Here is a 20017-nt window from a genome sequence, read left to right as displayed (position 1 = left end):
CGCTCACCGACTTTAATGTTCGTCGGCGACTAATTTTTGGCGTAACGAAACGGGTCAAATTCGCCCATCCCTACTACTGAATAAAGTAAAGCCACACAGCTAGTCTGCTATTTTTGTTTGTTGGGGTCAGTGACCCTGACAACCAAAAGCATTTTCAGCTGCAATCAGTTCACCGTTTGAAAGATTGATTCGAATAGGTCAATCTATAATATGCTAAAACTACCCCTTTAATAAAGTTTTCATTTATTTAAAGACCCCATCCTCCCTATATTAGTAGCCCCTGGCAACCAACCAGAGCTTTGCTTTCATTTTGTAACTTGTAGTAGATTAATCCAAACTAAGCTGTAAATGTTCTTTGAGTTCCTCTTCTACCATGCAAATAATATGGTCAATTTTCCCATTTTTCTTTACAGCTCTTCCAAGAAAGATACGAAATCTACCGAGAATGGTAAGAAAAATTTCTTCTTTCGATTTTCTCTAATTTTCTAGCTTATTATGTTTTTTTTTTCTTTTTTTGTTCTGTATTCAAAGTACATTAATATAAATGGTAAGATCTGTGAACAGAATGAGTTTATGTGGAATATCCGGCTGCCGACACCAAACACGGAGGTGCTGCTAGGAGAATGTAACTTTTATCAGAACCCCTGCTACTCACTGTTTCGTGCACGTCACCCTGCAAACTGGTCAATCAGCTGAAAGCATAGTGCATATTGTATTGGTTTTGGCACATCACCATTAAAGGAGAACTTAAGCCAAACAATCAATATGGCTAAAAATGCCATTTTTTATATATTAAAATTATTGCAACCACCTAAAGTTTTAGATTGTCAATTGCAGCAGTGATCTAGGACTTCAAACTTGTCACAGGGGGTCACCATCTTGGAAAGTGTCTGTGACACTCACATGCTCAGTGGGCTCTGAGCAGCTGTTGAGAAGCTAAACTTAGGGGTTGACTAATTATCAAGCAGAAAATGAGGTTGGTCTGTAATATAAACTGAAGCTACAGGGCAGATTATTAAATTCTGATGATAATTGCACTGGTTTCTGTGCTGCCATGTAGTAATTATCTGTATTAATTACTAATCAGCCTCATATTGTGACATTTCTATTCTATGTGTACTGTATATTGTGAGTGGGACCCTAAGCTCAGTAAGTGACAGCAGCACAGAGCATGTGCAGTGAATCAGCAGAAAAGAAGATGGGGAGCTACTGGGGCATCTTTGGAGACACAGATCTTTACTGCTAAAGGACTGTAGTTGCCTTGGGTTGGTACAGAAGCCCAAAACATAATGTACAACATTTCTAGCTACTTCTTTAGCTAAGCTTTAGTTCTCCTTTAACAGATGGATATCAGTGATGAAAACACTGACACACAAGGGGAGATAAGAACAGAGAGGGGAAATAAGCAAAAACTGAGTAGATTAGGAAAAAAAACCGAACAAGGCAAGTTAGGCAACAAAGAAGAGATGTAGAAGTACAACAGTAATGAATGAAAAAATTGCAGTCAAGGAAGGAGAAACATTTTTAAATTGGTCCAGGTCAGGTGTTCACGGGTTTTTCATGAGTTCCTCACAACCCTGGGTGATATGGGTAGTTTGTGGGTTCAACTGGTGGACAGGATTAGGACATCAGGCCAATTGATCAGCCAGTAGTGGTGTATCCATCCTCCTACTACTTCCTAGCAAATAGAATGATTTCATGCCCACGCAATAACATTTGTGCACCATCTTCTTGAATATGTTACGGGGAATAGTGTCCTGGCTACTTGAGGCCACTTCTGTATAACTATCCACTGGAAGATCAGAGTGAGTAGCTCACAAGATAGGACTTATGTTGAAAAGGTCTTGAAACTATGTAACAAGAGGCGGGTTAACTCTAGGTTTTTGATTTTTAATACTGTTTCAAGGACAAGGAAAGGCCAAAATGTCACCCATTAGTGAAGCAAGTCACAAAGTAGTAGTGTCATTGTGGTGTCCACACTTGAGTTTGGGAATATGTACATGCATGGTACCTAAAATGTTGGCACCCCTCCAATACCCTTGCCTTATCCTTTCAAGATTCAGAACCAGGAGGGCAGAGATTTGTTTTTAATAGCAATTACAGTATAACCTCAATTTTACATCCCCTGAAGTTTTTTCTCATTTTACATCATATCAATAATGGGGATGTTTTCATTATTATTTACATTGTGTTTCAAATAAGTGCATTAGGTGTTATGTCATTCATCATTATAAAGCTGGGGAAATATTACAAAGGTTTTATCACCTACAGTGGGAAATTGCCTTTTTTATAAAGATGGTATGAAATACACTTATTATTCTATGAGGAAGGCAGATAGTGGGACATGTTCACAGACATACGACGCTTATCTTGTTTAATATGCAAATTAACTATATATATGATAGAAAAGCGAGAGGTGTTAATTGGTGAGAAAATGCAACGGAGGATCATTACCTGCTGCCTATAGATAATAACTCACATTGTACTACTTGTAATTGTGACAGTAACACTCAGTTTCATTACTCTTCTAAACGTGATTATTTAAAGGGAACTTAACAACTGCAAGTGCAATTTCAGACACAATTAACCATACTCTTTACCCGGAACACAGTACAGGCATGGGCCCTGCTATCCAGAATGCTTGGAACCTGGGGTTTTCTGTATAAGGGACCTTTCCATAATGTGGATCTCCATAACTTAAGTCTACTAAGAAATAATTTAAACATTAAATAACCCCAATAGAGTTGTTCTGCCTCCAGTTAGGATTAATTATATCTTAGTAGGGATCAAGTACAACGTACTGTCTTATTACAGAGAAAAAGGAAATCATTTTAAAAAATGTGAATTATTTGATTAAAATGGGGTCTGTGGGAGACCCCTTATCATAATTCAGAGCTTTCTGGATAATGGGTATGCAGATAACAAATCCCATGCCCAGTAACGTAACTTGGTGGGCAATTTTTCTCTGCAGCGCACAACGATCTTCCGGGGGGGCCCTGCGGGGGTGTGGGCCCTGGTCCATTTGCACCCCCTGCTCCCCCGGTAGTTACGCCCCTGCCCATGCCTTTACCATAATTCCAGTGTAATCGCATCTGAGCCCAATTATTTAGGCACAATTTCTCTGTACGTATTGAGCCAGGCCACAAATGGGAACCCTGGAATTTTTGCCATGGTTTCCCTGCATCAGTTGGCACACTTAAGCTGGCTATGGATGCAACAATCTCATCGTACGAATCAAGGATTCGTACGATTTTCAGAACGTGTGTGGAGAGTCCTGACATTTTTCTTCCGGTGGAGATCGGTCGTTTGGTCGATCGGACAGGTTAGAAAATTTCTGTCGGCTGCGGGTAATATCTCTGAGTGTATTGCCGATCGTATGATTTTCAGTGGGAGACTGTCACTAGCTTTGTCTATCGTACGATTGCTGAACATCGACTGATCTGTTCTTTAACTACTTTATTTGGTCGGAATGGTAAGACTTTGATCTGAATGGTTAGTGGCAGGTCGGGAGATGGGAAAGTCCGATCGTACATTGATTCATATGATCGGATCTTTGCGTCTGTGGCCAGCTTTACATGTGTTTTATCCAAACAGATGGTCAGGCATAATGTGCTTGTTTTTTTTTTTCAGTTTAAAATTTGTTAAAAATATTGTGAAGGAAAGCCCTTTCATGCTATTGGCTATAGCAACATTATCCTTACCCACAGCTCATACAAGTGAGCAGTTTCGGACTGGGACACCAGGGGCCCACCCAAAAACCTTTGACTAGGGGCCCACCAATTAATCTTAGACCAGGGGCCCACTCTTAGTGCTATTATTCTTACTTTCCTCACTCATCTATTCTCCTTTTCTTTACATACTATAATCTATTATTCCATCTATTTAGCCACTTTGATCTCAAAGAACTAGGGAATGGCCATGAAATAGGTCAAATGTTTAGCAGGATGAGGGCCCACTGACACCTTGGCCCACCGGGACTTTTCCTGGTATCCCTGTGGGCCAGTCCGACACTGTAAGTGAGCATATATGGCTTTTAACATATGTATAATTCTGTTCATCAGACAGAAGGAGCAGAACAGCTAGAGGGGTATAGGAGCTTCAGCAGCTTTTTCCTCATGCCCCTATTATGGTTGCCACCTGTCTGGTTTTGACCCTGGACAGGCTGATATTCAGAAGGTTAAAACTGCCTGTTGGTTTTCCAAATTAGTAAAAACAGTCAGGTTCTCCTAGATTGATGCAGCGTTTGGCCAATTGCCGATCACCACGTCATAGTCCAACCCCTGACTGCTCACTCTCTGACTTTCAGAGTTCTCTATTGAGCTGAAAGCCTGGTGTTAGCGGTCTAAAACTGCTAACATGTCAGAAACCACACTAAAATGTGAATTTCCAATTTCCAGCACCCCAAACAATTTTTTTTGTTTTAGATCATATTTAAAGCTCACATTTTAGGCACAAAAGTTCATGTTGTGTCCTTCTTATACTTTACATACAGAAAGTTTAAGTCTAAAAAGGTAATAATAGGCTTGACAAAGGGCCCAGCAGAGGCCGAAACGTTGCCACTTTGTTTGTGAGCTGAATAAACACTTTTCACTGAACCAATCTCATCAGCTGTGCCACAGGTTTTTTGTTTTCTTGTAAAAAGGTAATTAAGGGTGCAGGTTACCTATAGCAGACAGTCAGTAGGTAACATTTACTGGTCACCTGTTTAAAAGCCAATATCTTATGGGTGCTATAGGATATGGTACATGGATAAGCTTTGTTAGTTTTATTAAATATGGGGGGTTAAGTTCCTTAAAACTTAGCACATGAATAAACATAGACCAGCAGATAAAGTATCTGAGATGGTTCTTCACCCAAGTGCCTTCCTGTATATTACTGAGAGAATGTCGTGACATTCAGCAGATATCAGATAGTGTGCTGAATCAGGCAACCACCTTGTTTCCTCTATGAAACTAATCACTTAATTTCATAGTATTGCTTTGTTATCTACAGTGATGGCTATCTAAGAGGATGCTGGGTCGGCAATGGCTGGAGGAGGGTACGGTTTTACAGTAACTGCGCTTCTGCATGTTCTTATTGGAGACCAGAGCTTAGTTTAAGTTTTCCTTTAAGGGTTAGTCCACACAAGGAGATGCGGGGAGATTTAGGTGCCTGGCGATTGTCGCCCAGAAGAAGAGGCGATTAGTTGACAGGTGACTAAATCTCCCAGAATCTCCTCGTGTGGACTAACCCTAAGGAAGACATTTTTAGTGCTTTGTCTTGGGTAGGAGGAACTGAAAGTGTCTGCTTTGTGGGCAAGACATGGCTAATTATGTTTAACATGAGCTCTATAATTAGGAATTGTGTTGAAATTCTGTTATGCCTATTCTTTTAATTTAAAAACTCCTGATATTGTTTAGCATTGTTTTGACTTTGCCTATACTTCCTACAGTAATAAAGAATTGTTTAAGTAAAGACGATGTGCTCCACATAAACAAACCCCTCCTCCCAGCTGCAGTCTGGGTCAGGTTTTTAGATAAAGAGGAGCTCATTATAGAGATGGCTTATCTCTTGACTGATAATGTTTCTTCCTTTCTTTCAACCCTTCATTTATTTTTTTGTAACCCATGCAGAGATCACAAGCTATATCAGAATAGGTCAGTCAATGGCTGCCATATAGGTGCTTATTCATCGGCCATCATGGAATCCTATTGGTTCCTCCATGGGGAAAGCTATCAGCAAAATTGATACATTTTCAGTTTTTTTCAGATTTTTCCAATTCTTTTATTTTAGAGCTTGTATATTGTTTTGTGCAAAGAAAAAAAAAATCTTTCCAGGTAGGAAAAAAAGAACATAAAAGGAAACATGGCTCACTAAACTCAGATGCCCATTTATTAAATGTCAATTTTTAGTGCTATTAGAGCTTTTTGAAACCATGATTAAACTCATTTTATTTAAAATCACGAATGCAGTGAAAGATATTAAAAGATCAGAGAAAAAAAAGTATCAATAGAAAAAAAATACAAAAAACTCAGGGAGGTCCATTAATCAAATTCTGAATTTATGTCATTATTTTCTGAAAGATACTCTGACCAAATCCGCATGTGTTTTCCCCCTTATTTATCAATACATTTCCCACAAAATTTCCTGTGCAGAAAACTCCTGAAAAAAATTGTGAAAAAAACAAATAATATGAATTTTTCAGATTTTCCACCTGATTTTTGCCAGAAAACCAAAAAATCTTCAGATTATTGCACAAAACCAAGCACAGATCACGATATCTTCGGGACTTCTCCCATTGACTTATATGCAGCCTCGGCAGGTCTGAGACGCCGGATTTTCGGATTCTGATTTGTCCATCCTCGGGGTATAATAAATATTGAAAAATTTGAGTTTTATAGTAACAAAAAACCTCTAATTTTTGGAGTTTTTGGCATTTGGACTTTAATAAATAACCCCCTTAAACTTCTAAAAATTCAAGTTTTTCGGGCAATTGCTAGAGAAAAAAAGTCTGAGATCTAGAAAACCAAATTTTTAGAAAAAAAATATGATTTGAGAAAAAAAAATAAACCTGGATGTTAGTCAATAGGCCCCATAGTGTTTGAATTACTAACTGAACCTGTTTTACTTTTATTGGTGGATTTTATTTTACCTGCAGGCAAAACATATAAAAAATATATCTTTAAAAACAAATTTCGCATATGTGACACAAGTTTGATATTCTTTCTGCCATATTTCACCATCCAAAGACTTTGCAGATGTGAGACTGTGGGGCCGGAGCTTCAGACTAACCTCTAAAGTGACATATGTATTATGTTCCTCACAGACCGGGCAGATTGTACCCACAGACACTCAAGAATGGATTGCAAAGAATTTTCTGATTTAGAGAACAGGAATCTAAAGTGGCTGGAATTAAATGTAAAGAGCTTCCGAGAGGCAGGGCTTCATTTTTAGTGCTTAGGAAATCTATTTTTGCAGCTGAAGGACTCTTACCTTTGTGCCTGCTTGCCGCCCATCAGTCATTTTATTGGTCCTTGAATTGCTTTCAAACTAATGGAACTTCAGTTACATTTAAGAATTGTTGTTAAATCTCCAGTCCAGTCCTGAAAATCATTTCAGTTTCCTTTCAGTTGCACTGAAAATATTTTGACTCTATTTAAATTGCTCAGTCTTATTTCAGCAGCAAATAGGCTTAAGGCGGCCATACCCAGGCCAACCACAAACCCAAACAAATGAGCAGAACATCGGGGAGTGAAGAGTAGCTGGGTCTCCTCTTTACTTCATCAACATCAGATGCACCATGAACTGGCTGACGTAATTCATTGGCAGATGAAATGTTCTAACCTGCCCAAATCTGGATATGTCTATTATCCATTATATTATTTACATTTATGTATTTTTAATAGTAAAACATGGGGTCCATGGGTACAACTAAATAGACACCACACCCACTGGCTACGTAGCCCAGAGGGCTCCTGACTATGCCATTAAAATATGTGTGTAGAAAACGCACTGGGATTTTTGGGTCCATAATGAGATTTTCATCCAGCATCTTCCATTTAGAACAATTGTAGGGTCATTTTGACATTGGTCTGTTTCTACTTAAAAGGGCGGTTACCTTTAAATTATCCTATAGTGTCTTATGAAATGGCCAATTCTAAGCAACTTTTCAACTTGTCTTCATTATTTATTTTTTATATTTTTTTTAATTATTTGCTTTTTACAGCTTTCAAATGGGGGTCACTGACCCCATCTAAACAAAAAATGCTATATAAGCCTACACATCTATTGTTATTTCTACTTTTTATGACTCATCTTTCTATTCAGGCCTCTCCAATTCATATTCCAGTATCTTATTCAAATTAATTCATGGCTGCTAGGGTAAGTTGGACCCTAGCAACCAGATAGCTGAAATTGTAAACTGGAGAGCTAAATAATAAAAAATGAAAACTAACTGCAAATTGTCTCAGAATAGTGCTACTCCAGCAGAATTCTGCACTGAAATCCATTTCTCAAAAGAGCAAACAGATTTCTTTATATTCAATTTTGAAATCTGACATGGGGCTAGACATTTTGTCAATTTCCCAGCTGCCCCTGGTCATTTTGAAAACAATTTTTTTTCTCATGACAGTATCCCTTTAAGAGATTGTGCAATGGTACATCTGAGGCCCTTGTTGTAGAAGAGTGGTGCATTATCTGAAGCAGAGCTGAGCTGGGCTGTAATCGAGAATACTGTTACATTGCGTTACATTATATAAACACAGCAGATTAGCAGCACTCAGCTTTACACCATTGTCCATGCTCACACAGGAGATTTAAACTGAAATTAAAAAAAACTTATTTTTCAAGTGGCAGCTTTCCTCTTATTTACTAAAGCCATTTTTAACATTGTACCTGCTCTAGGGAGGCACCAACAATCATAACACAATTCATGGACTTTTTCCAATATTATATTACATATCACAAAAGGCTTCCTTCGAATATATTTCATCATTTACACTGTATATCATTACACATCCTCTGTGCATTATGTATTGTAAGTTTTGGTTTCTGTGCCTGTAGGGCTGAGGTGTCACGGTGATACATGGCCTCCCCTATTCAGTAAATAAGTATAGAGTATAACAATCAGTGCTTTGGAAGTTGAGATTCTTGTAGAATGCAGAAGTGGCAAATACATCAGCCTTTTTGTGATGATTCAGTATGTTTTGTCTTTTTACCGATATGTGATGGAAATTCCCTGGCATAGGATCACATATAATAAACAAAGAGTCAATTACAGGCTACTAAAGTACATACAGTAGCACAAAGTATCAGGCTTTGTTAGTATTGCTGCAGGCATGAGAGCTGTTATACTTATAACATTGTACATGGGGTTTTCCAGTTAAGCGCTGTGTCTAAATTCTACCTTAATACATTTAAACATTAAAAAGTCAATAAAATGCTTTTGCTATAAAAAAATATATAGCACCTGTCTAGAGGCCTGTCTAAAGGGCCATAGTTGTTGGGATATAGCCCCCAGTTCACAGGGCACAAACACAAAAAAATATCCCAAAAAACCCTATAATAAAGTTAAAAAGTTAACTTTTATTTAGCATAGAATTAAAAAAGTAGGCATACAGACCAACTAGTGGTCTAGTGGAATACTAGTTGGTCTGTATGCCAACTTTTTTTTAATTCTATGCTAAATAAAAGCTAACTTTTTAACTTTATTATAGAGGTTTTTTTTTCGGGGATATTTTTTGTATTTGATATAAATATAGATTTATCAAAAATCAAACCAGGAGCCCTGCAAATTTTCTACAGGATTTGCAGCCATTTAATCTGCATTATGTTTAGGATTGTTATGACGATTATATCCAACTACTGTAGATTATCAAATTGGTAGGTCAATAGGATAAGTAAAGTCAGATCAATCTAAAGCAATATTTAACATTCTCCAAGCTTTTGGTCAATATCGCAGATTTCTAAACGAAAGATTAATTTAATTCCCTAGAAGACTATGGGCAATGTGATATTTTTTTCCAGTTCTTTTGCTCAGAATGAATATGCTGATTGAATTAAAGCAAGGACATCCTTTCCTAGGTTATTTACACAAACTTAGTTGATTCAGAACAAATTGATATTAATTGTTCTAATTTGATCCATCTTGTTGTTCCAAAGTGATAAATGCCCAAATTGGTATGGATAGTTTATTTCAGATAAGTGCATAACTAGTTGGGACTTATCATTCTGTTTACAGATTTAGGTCTGTGGGGCACTAAGGGGTACACATGTTGGTAATCCCTCTATTGGGGGCAGAGAGAAATGCTCTATTGGTGACATGGAGGGATCACTGAAGAAACTGAGTGTTTCCTTAAAGTACTGAGTTCATCAAAATGCCTAGTATGCTATAAGCCTTAGCCTATCTTGTACTATTATCTAGTAATAAAGTTATAGATGGTGGATTAACGTATGGACTCCCAAACCCAAAACTAATTCCAAGGTTCTGGTCTAAGCCCGCTCTTCTGCCTGTAGCAGAGTGGAGCCCTCCACTACTCGGATGCCGCCAGGTCTTAATGTGGAAGAACAAGGGAGAGAGTTCTGGGTGAGCAAGGGAACAGTACGTGCAACAGGAACAGAGTATAGAAGCGTAGTCAAGGACAGACCAGGTCGATACCAATACAGGAAGCGCAGTACAGAATCAAAGGCAGAGATTGTAGACAAGGTCACAGGGTTGGTCGGTACACGAAATTGCAGCTAAAGCGGGATCCGATAGAATCGTCGAGATACAGGCAGGAGTCAGGACAGGCAACAGACAAGGGTTGGTCGGGGTCAGGCCGGGTCAAAAACAGATATACAAGAATTGCAACCAGGACTATAAGAATAGACCTTTACGTTGGGCAAAGATTTCAACACAAAGAGCCCTATAAATTTTTAAATTTCACGCCAATAGTGTGATGATGTCATGATGCCGACACGAGTCAAACCTAGAAGTGCGCAAAAGAACAGCGCGCATTAGCTTGTCTGAAGTCACAGTTACAGGCGTCCCCGTGATCGGTGCAGGGTGGGTGCCCCCACCGCTCCGCTAGACCACCAGGGACAGGTATATTTATTACAGGTACACATAGCACAAGTAATGTTTTCTACTGACCCAGTTTGCCATAAAGATGGAAAGATCTTCTTGTTGGGTGGGATCTTTGCCATATACTGCAAGTAGTGGGCAAAATCCGCCCGATCTGAATAGAGGCCTACAGGTTTACATTAGGAGAGGAACGTACAAATGTCCCAATGCAGTCGTCACCCAACAACATTGTGATGATTCATTTATGGCCAATCCCTGACCTGATTCCATTTGGGCAGGTGTTCTTTTCCATCAAACACAGACCAATCAGCATCTGATTCTGTGAAGGGTGTCAGAGCTGAATGCCAATGTTGGCCCTTGTGTGCGTAGCTTAAAGGAACAGTATTGCCAAAAACTGAATATATCAGTATAGTGTATCAAAGTAATTAAAATATAATGTAGTGTTGCTCTGCACTGGAAAATCTACATGTTTGCTTTAGAAAGACTAGTATAGTTTATATAGACAAGCTGCTGTGTAGCCATGGGGGCAGACTTTCAAGCTGCTGGAAAAAAGTATATAGGTTACACAGCAGATAACAGATAAAACACCATTGTATTGGACAGAGCTTACATTGTACTGTATGTGCAATGTAACCTGTGCCTGTTCTCCTTTTTTCCAACTTGAATGGCTGCCCCCATGGCTACACAGCAGCTTGTTTACATAAAGTATACTAGTCTTTCTGACGCAAACACACAGCTTTTACCAGTGCATGCCAACAGTATATTATATGTTAATTACTCTAAAACACATTTTAGTTTTTTGGTGTTACTGTTCCTTTAAGTGTACAATGGCCCCTAATAAATTTAAGTGAATAAAGGAGTAACAATCAGAGGGAACAGAGTATCAGTTGATGTGCATTATTTCTTAAAATGTGATTTGTGAATAAAATGTGTGGCTATTTTTATAATTAAGTATAATACAATGAATACGGATAATCGGATAAATCACGTTTCTTGCTCAATGGTCTCCTGCTGTCTTCCAGAGATACTTCAGTGAAAGAGATAATGCTCTGAAGGCATTTTCTTTTGTTAGCAATAGCCTGTCAATCATTATTATTATTATATATATCGTAACAATGTTCTCTTCTCTCCCTCAGGTCATACGAGCGCTCAAGGAATAGAGATGGTAAGTGCAACACAGAGAGAGCAATCATTAAAAAAACCTCTTCAGAGATATACAAGGTGCCAGGGGAAGAACTGTCTTGTTGAACTGAAAAAAACCCACGTTGCATCAACTTCAGATTTGACATAGAAATATCCCGTTTTCTCAAAATTCATCTTTCTATAGAATTTTCTCTTTAGGTCATTTAGAATGAGTTTTTCAAGTGCTTTGAGTTTATTAATGAGAGACCGTAGGGTTGGGTGAGCTGTAAATGATGGCTGGAAAGGAAGGAGGGTAACAAATGGATGAGGTTTGTTTTATTCTTGGCAGCACTGTGAATTTCCAGGTGAGAAAAAATAACAAACGTCTTAGATTACCATCCAGTATAAACACGCCAATAAAATCCCAGGTATAAAGGAACCATGCAGTTTAGATTAAAGTGCTGCTATAATGTTTTATAAAGCCTGATAGTTCCAGGATGTAGGAAGCAGTTAAGGGGGGAAAGCAGAAGTTATGGGGCTAAAAAATTGTAAACAGTCTATTGGAATTAATGTGAGAAAGCGCCTCAGTCTAGGACAATGTTGAAATTCATTTAATTACAGACAGTAAAGCAATAATTTAGGCAGTACAATTACAAAGAAAACAATCAGTTCCTCTTTCAATATCAAAGGAAATTGAGCAACCTGCAATGTGACACACAACGATAATATAAGTGAACACATTCCTCCCACTGTCAGTGGCATGTGGTTGATAATTATCTCTTAATTATTAAGGGAATGACTTGATTGCTGAAATCTAGCGAAAGCAGAAAACTTTTGTAGAATAGAGGGGCATTAACAGGAAAATATACCCCGTTTTTTTGACATGGGCTCACACAGACAGGTTTTTTAGAAAAGGTGAGTATACAAACTTCCAGAAATAAACATAAATGTATTTTGTTTTTAAAATGACCTGATTCTTCAAACTGAAAGGAAACCATGATTCTCATAAGAACCATTTCGCAACCCATTATCAAGCTCACTGGGAGTTGACATTCTCACCTAGTAGGGGGTGGGGGGTAGGGTTACACAGATCTAATGGAAAGCAGAGGGACTTCAAGTTCCAGAATCTGTCACTTCACAATGGAAGAAGATGATGGAGGGGTTGCATGACACCATGAGCCTAAAGGCCCCCAGTCTGATAAAAGCTGCTGATAGACCGAGTCTGTAGCTTATTGGCCCGTGTGTGGGGCCATCTGACAGGCTTCACCGATTGATATCTGTCGAAAGTCGCCCAGATCTTGATCGCGCAGGTTAAAAAATACAGCAGAATCGCAGCCGCATCTGTGTGTTTTTGCGGTTTCGTGATCCGAACACCCGTATCGGATGCCTTATGATCCAATCGTTGGGCCCAATGGCCCTAGATCAGATGTGGGCATATCAGGGAGAAATTCGCTCGTATGGCAACATTGCCAAATGAGCGGATCTCTACGTCTATGGCCACCTCAACGCATTAGAGATAGACTGTCATGGTTTTCTTTCAACTGTGAAATGGGGTTACAAAAAAAAAATTTATTTTTAGAAGTTCAGATAGTGTTATAATATCCTAACTGAATGAGTTCATGTCAAGAAGGACGTGGACCGTCAACAAGGAGTGTTCCATCAACAATAAAGAAATAGAGCAGGCACTCATGTAAATCCCATTAACAATACCTATCAGTGGATGCAAAGCAAAGTAACATGAAGCCACAGGTCTGTCTTGCACATATTTGCACATTTGTAGAGTATGGGGAAACCTGCTCATGTGAGCTTGCCTACTGAATGAACCATCTATAGATTGGGCTATCCATAAGGATGTCCAATGCAAAGCCACAGCACAGCTAGGGCATGGCACAGTGTTATTTAATATAATCATTATGTATATTTTCTTCCAGGATGAAGCTGCTTTACAGTACAGCTCCATAGATTTCAGTGCGCAACGGGGTCTCCAAAGGAATGAGCATGTTGTACCTCCACCTGACAATACCGTGTATGCTGAAGTGAGACACAAGTGACTTCCTGCTCCCAGGATTCCACACTTAAGGATACCTGAATTTTCTGATATGTCTCCACAAGGGTCTGACAACGACTATTCATCATTACAGGGAATGAACATAAACAAGACATATCTGGGGCGGGTTTGGAGAAGACCCAAGCACAATAAGTTCCAGAGTACCACTGTGGGAGAATGGTCATTTCCATGTACTTTGGTACCCGCAGGCTGGTAACTGACTCAGGGACAAGGACAGATGAGTTGCAGCTCAGACTGATTAATGGGCTAATTAATAATGAAACAGGACCCCCAGCAGTGCACTTTTTACACCTCATACACATTATCAGACTCGGATCTGCATCATCCATGTATTACTCTTGGGATGGTCTGATCACCCTGTACACAATTAATTATTGAGTGGCAGATTGGGTTGCATTATACAGCAATGTTTGCACATCAGCGATCACACTCAACCCATCTCTGTTAATTACAAGGACGGCAGATACATCTACCTGAAAAACAGATTGTTCTCTTTCCTGTGAAATTAAATTGAATGGCATCAAAGTCAAATGACGATGGACCTGTTTGTTTTTATGCAGGTGTTATTTCCATGTCGGCAGATTCACACCAAAGAATTCTGTAGGGAACGAGACCTTAGATTCTTTTCTATGGGACCACAGGCTTTTCATTAGCACAAGATCATCTTCAAACCATTGACAAGTCACCCTGAGCCATAACGCGTTTTGTACAGAAAATATCATATCCCAGAAATGTTCATTGCGTTCCTTAATTGCACTGTTGCGAGTCCTGAAGCTGAAAGCCAGTACATTTCTGCCCCAAACTTAACAGTGACATTACTTTATCATTGGTCCCATCTGATGCACCAATATAGGATCATAAAATCCAGCATGTAACCAGTTTACACGTGCTGTACATTGAATTACTCTGTATGCTGCTTCTCTTCAGCCCTCTAAATTTTATTTTAAATTGTACATATACAACATCTGGGTGCAGAAAAAAGTTATACAGTATATTTCCTATTTTTAAGAGGTTAAAGCTATTGTCGTGTCTGGAAGCTTCTAGTGATGTATTTCAGACTTCTTTTCAAATGTGAAAGCGTTAGCTATTGATTTATATACTATTGACTGCATAGACTGTGCGGCACTACTGGTAGAAAGGAGGAACTGTTCTCTCGGTCCTTACGGAGGGCATCGCCCAATCAGTAGGAGTAGACCTGCAGCGCATCGGTTTTCTGGGCAAAACTAGGCCTCTTATTGTTCCCTCCCTTTTTCATCTTGATGGTGTGAGCCTTAGTAAGTGGAATAATCTATATGGTGCTGTTTAGTGCGTGTTCTAGTACAGTGCTGATGAGTTGAAGGGTGCCAGGAGTATTTATTAAGGGGCAGGGGTTCTTCAGATCAATACAGGCTTACACTCGCTGTCTCTGGTTCTCACCGGTATAGTAGACAACAACAACAGGCTTTAATCAACACATATATGTAAATATTGATCTCACAGACAGAATTAGCTCTTAATATACTCAAAAAGGAAGGTCAGGAGGAAGCCATATTGTTCCCATGTTGGAATGTGGTGATTCTGAGCCCTCCCAAATTGGTTGTATGTACAGGAGCATAGGCAGATGGAGATGTTTGTCTGTGAAGGGTCTACTGTACATTAGCCCCCTAAAGTTTATACCAGAGTCCCTAGTGTTCCATGTAAGGCATAGGCCATCACTACCCTGTAGGCTTCAGTCCAATCTGCTGATAGACTATGGGCCTGTCTGTGGGCAGTAGTAATGGATCCTGCAAAGACAGACAACCTAATACTCCGTGTCCTGCACATCTGTTAAGGTAGATATATCTTAGAATTATGTAGTATGTGACTATAGGGCTTACATTGTAGGTATTATTCAGCTATTTTGTGCAGTATTTGTTACCCCCCCTGGAGCAGCCCCTCTTCCATCTTGTATGTCTTGGGGTGGGTTAGGGAGGGCTGTGACTATTACTACCAAATTATTTAACCAGTTTAGGTGTAAAATTAGGTTTTGTTTGACTTACTTAACTATAGCCACCTCTATCGGGAATATAAACTCATATGTGTTTGTTTGGGTTGGATCACCATCATTACCCCCCAACCAGACACAAGATGGGGGCAACTCTCTAAGTATTGGACTTGGAAATTAGTATTGTTAGTATTATTTTTTATAAAAAGCATATTCGCTCTTATTGTTGATGAACAGGGTTTTTATTAATGTGACGTACATTACGGACCAAATATATGCATATTTATATTCGTAGCCCATAGTGAGAGGCTCCATATTGCTCTATGATCTGAGGTTGTCTCCAGAGACTTCTATAAAGAGGTGTTTTCCTTGAGGTCTTCAGAGAATGTTTCAGATGAGACAAACAGAAGGGCATATCCCATTGGCCAGGGAAATTCCACAGAAGTTCAATAACATGGGGAGTATTTCAGATTAAACATTCCTAAAGTAGGTCATAATTGATCTAATGGAATATCACCCCCCTCCCCCTTCTTCAAAAAATATAACCGGTTATAAGGGTCAGGGTGTGTGATTGTGGCTCGAGTTACAAGGGACTTATTTGCTTAATGGTATACATTATTTTTTTAAAGGTACCGGTCCCGCGGGAGATGTATAATATATTTTCTCTTTATATCCTTAGTGAATGTGGACCTAGTGTGTACGTTCTTGCCAGTAGTGCCTTCTGACCCCTTTGTTATTCATATGTTTTTCTTTGTACCGTTCAGTCTCTGTGCGTGGCTGCTTTCTATTGTACAGCACTTTTGGAAAATGTTAGTACTGTATAAATACAAATGTATACTATTAAAATATTTTTGTCATGTACCTTGTTCCAACGGAAATGAGAAACAGCCCCTTGTTGATTCTGATGGAGGAGTCACGATAGAGTGTTTTATATTGTTTATTTCAAGATCCAAATTGTAAAGTTTGTTTAAACTTAATTTCAGTATTTTTTTGGGCTATTAAGGGTTAATATAGAACTAAAGGAACCTGCACAAGGTAAAGGGACAGATTTCCAGGTTGGATACAGCATGACTGCCATCTAGTGGTTGTCAGCTGCCCAAGTGTAAATGAGCAGGGCTTGAAATCTCCTTGGATGTTTTCCCCGCGATTGTGCCGGATCCGACACGCTGCGCCAAAACCGCAGGCATCAAGTCAGATGCGATGGAAAGCAACAGCAACGTCGGATGGTGTCCCAGCATTCTTCCGATGCAACACGACTGTAGGATGCAAACGCTGCATGCTGTGTCTGCATCCGACAGTCGTGTTGCGTCGGATGAACGCTGCGAAACCATTCGACATTTGTATTTCTTACCTTGTTTTCTGTCGCATCCAACTTGACGCCTGCATTTTGGCACATCGCATCGGATCCGGCACAATCACAGGGAAATTGTCCGTGTAGTTGTACCCTAACAAGATGATTGAGTCTTTTGGACTGATCACAATTGGATCAAAGTGTCAGCTATAATAGGAATATAAAAAGCAGATTGATGTGCTGGCCCTAATTCATATTATAGGACCAGACCAATGGGATGTGACTTATTTATGAGCACAAGTACAGCGTGCAAAGTGCTATTGCAGGTGCAATTTAACATGTTTTTTTTTTTATACCAACAATGCAGTGTTTTTTCCCACAATTCCAGTGTCGGAGCCATGCATCTGATGTACAGGTAATGGGTCCAAACACACATGAAAATGAACCCCAACAACAAATGTGCTGGTTGCTGGCATTTAGCATCAATGACACCTGATCCTTTAGTAGTGATCACCGATTTTTTTTGGCAGGCATGTATCTGCAGCAAAATTCCCCATTTCGCCATCTGCAAATCGTTTGCAAAAAAATAAAAGGTCACTGCCTGCATAGTAGCCTGTTATAACCCAGAGTGTAGGGGGCTAAATGGGGCAAACATCTACTCGTTTGGCGCCAAGTGAGTGGAGCTATTCATGTATGGCCATCTTAACATTATAAAAAAATGGATTTTAACCATAGATTAAGAGAAATACGTATACGAATCAGAATTGGTAAAAACAATCCTATATAACAAGCACAGCATTTGTGTTCTCTGTATTTATGATTAATATATACTGTATGCTTATATCTGTACAGGTATAGAACTTGTTATCCAGAATGCTCAGGACCTGGGGTTTTCCAGATAATGGATCTGTGATAACATTATACTGTTAAATGAACAGTAACACCAGAATATTAAAGTGTTATAAAATAATGAAATATCATGTGGTGTTGACCTGCACTGGTAAAACTGATGTGTTTGCTTCAGAAACACTACTATAGTTCATATAAACAAGCTGCTGTGTAGCAATGGGGATTTTTTTTTAAAAAAAAAGCTATATGGCACAGGTTAAATAGTGGATAACAGATAACACCATTGTGTTCTACAGAGTTTATCTGCTGTGTAACCTGAACCTTTTCTCCTTTGAATGGCTGCCCCCATTGCTACACAGCAGCTTATTTATATAAACAATAGTAGTGTTTCTGAAGCAAACACATCAGTTTTACCAGTGCAGGGCAACACTGCATTATATTTGTATTACTTTAAAAAAATATAATGTTTTGATGTTACTGGTCCTTTAAGCTGAACCAATGTGTTTTTCCTATAAATATCCCTTTATATTGCCCTTAAATAAAGAAATGTGGCTTCCCCATCACTGCTGAAATTATGCAGGAAAAATGCTGCGGTCTGGGTAAAAAGAATACAGCAATTTGCATTGCACTTTGCCCACTGCTCTTGTGTAAGTGAATTATCCCTCTCTCAAGCAGCAAATCTTTTCATCACATAACCTTATTTTGTTTACTGCACACATGAAAGAAAAATGGGATCCAATAATAAGATGGTGATTGGTGGATACTAGCGGCCTGACATTGTCCATTAAATCACCTTTCCCATTCATTAGATTACGAAAATAAAATGATTTGGGAAAACCGGGTGTTGGTCTGTGTAATACAAGGGATTTTGATTTATTCTATGCAACACTGGAGGCACTGGTGCTGCTAATTTCCTTTTAGCCAGAAAAAAATCATTGCCAGCACTTCAATCTGTCCAAAACTGAGATCAAAAATATATAGGATTATTTTACATTATAGTAAATACGCATAGCCTGATGCATTTTGTGTCCCTACTGGAATTTTATTTATAGAGACGATTGGTCTGGGCACCCTGAACTATACATAAAGGTATGGGATTCGGAATCTGTAACTACATTATCCAGAAAGCTCTCAATTATGGGAAGGTCGTCTCCCATGGACTCCATTATAATCAAATATCTCACATTTTTAAAAATTATTTCCTTTTTTTCTGCAATGATAAAACAGTACCTTGTACTTGATCCCCACTGAGATTTAATTGGAGGCAAAACAACCCTATTGGGTTTATATTTATATGTTTAAAGGTATGGAGATCCAAATTAAGGAAAGACCCCGTATGCGGAAAACCCCCAGACATTCCGGATAATAGGCCCCATACTTATATTAGAATCTCATTACGGCCCATTTCAACTGCATGTGCAGAGTTCAATTTCGGATGCAATTTGCCATGTTCTTTACCCACAATGCAGCGTTTGCCCCATGATTTCACCACACTTGCAGCTGTGAAATAGACATACACCTGACACATGAGCTTGCAAACAAATTGGGTGCATTTATTGTGAACATTGAAGTTGGATCATTTGCAAGGCTTGGTGTCAAAGTGACTTCTCACAATTCTGTAGGTACAAGTCAGCAGTAGTGATGGGCAAATCTGACCCGTTTTGTTTCACAGAAAATTTGCAAAACGGCGAAAATTTGCCAAAATGTCTATGGGCGACAATTTTTTTTTGAGTAGCAACAATGTTTTTCACCCATTGGAGTTTATGGGCTTCATTTTCACGGTGAAACTTGGCTGAAATTTTTTGTTCATCACTAGTTGCCAGCAAATGTACATAATGGCCACTATGGGACCAGATATTGGCCACTATGGGACCATCAGCTTTGATAGAGAGGTCCAGTAACATGAGCTGGGCTCTTCAACTGAAAGATGGCTGCATTTTGGAAACAAGAATTTAGACTCTATTAGGGTCTATTGAGTTCTATAAAGACACGATTTTGAGGGCCACTGGGTTGTTCAACTTCAAATACTCATTTGATACGAGCCTACATTTTCCTTTAATTTGTTATAACACAAACCCATAAACTTAAAATGGTGGTTGACCTTCAAGTTAACGTTTTAGATGTTTTAGAATGGCCAATTCTGAGCAATTTTTAAATTGGTCTTCATTATTTATTTTTTATGGT

At 39.0% G+C, this 20017-nt stretch overlaps 1 protein-coding gene across 1 annotated transcript in view; it reads left to right on the top strand.

Moving 5' to 3' along the window:
* ceacam8l.L (carcinoembryonic antigen-related cell adhesion molecule 8-like L homeolog) overlaps positions 1-16224 on the top strand; it is a 56597-nt gene extending 40373 nt beyond the window's left edge. Inside the window, exons 6-8 of the mRNA XM_018226311.2 lie at positions 414-448; positions 11677-11705; positions 13594-16224. Coding sequence (XP_018081800.1) covers positions 414-448; positions 11677-11705; positions 13594-13713 — 184 coding nt within the window. The 3' untranslated portion in view covers positions 13714-16224. The remainder of the gene's footprint in view (positions 1-413; positions 449-11676; positions 11706-13593) is intronic.
* The last annotated feature ends 3793 nt before the right edge of the window (positions 16225-20017 follow it).

This window comes from Xenopus laevis, chromosome 7L (genome assembly GCF_017654675.1).
Source record: "Xenopus laevis strain J_2021 chromosome 7L, Xenopus_laevis_v10.1, whole genome shotgun sequence".
Classification (NCBI taxonomy): domain Eukaryota; kingdom Metazoa; phylum Chordata; class Amphibia; order Anura; family Pipidae; genus Xenopus; species Xenopus laevis.
The sequence above is the reverse complement of the archived record's forward strand: the minus strand, read 5'-3'. Positions and strand labels throughout refer to the sequence as shown.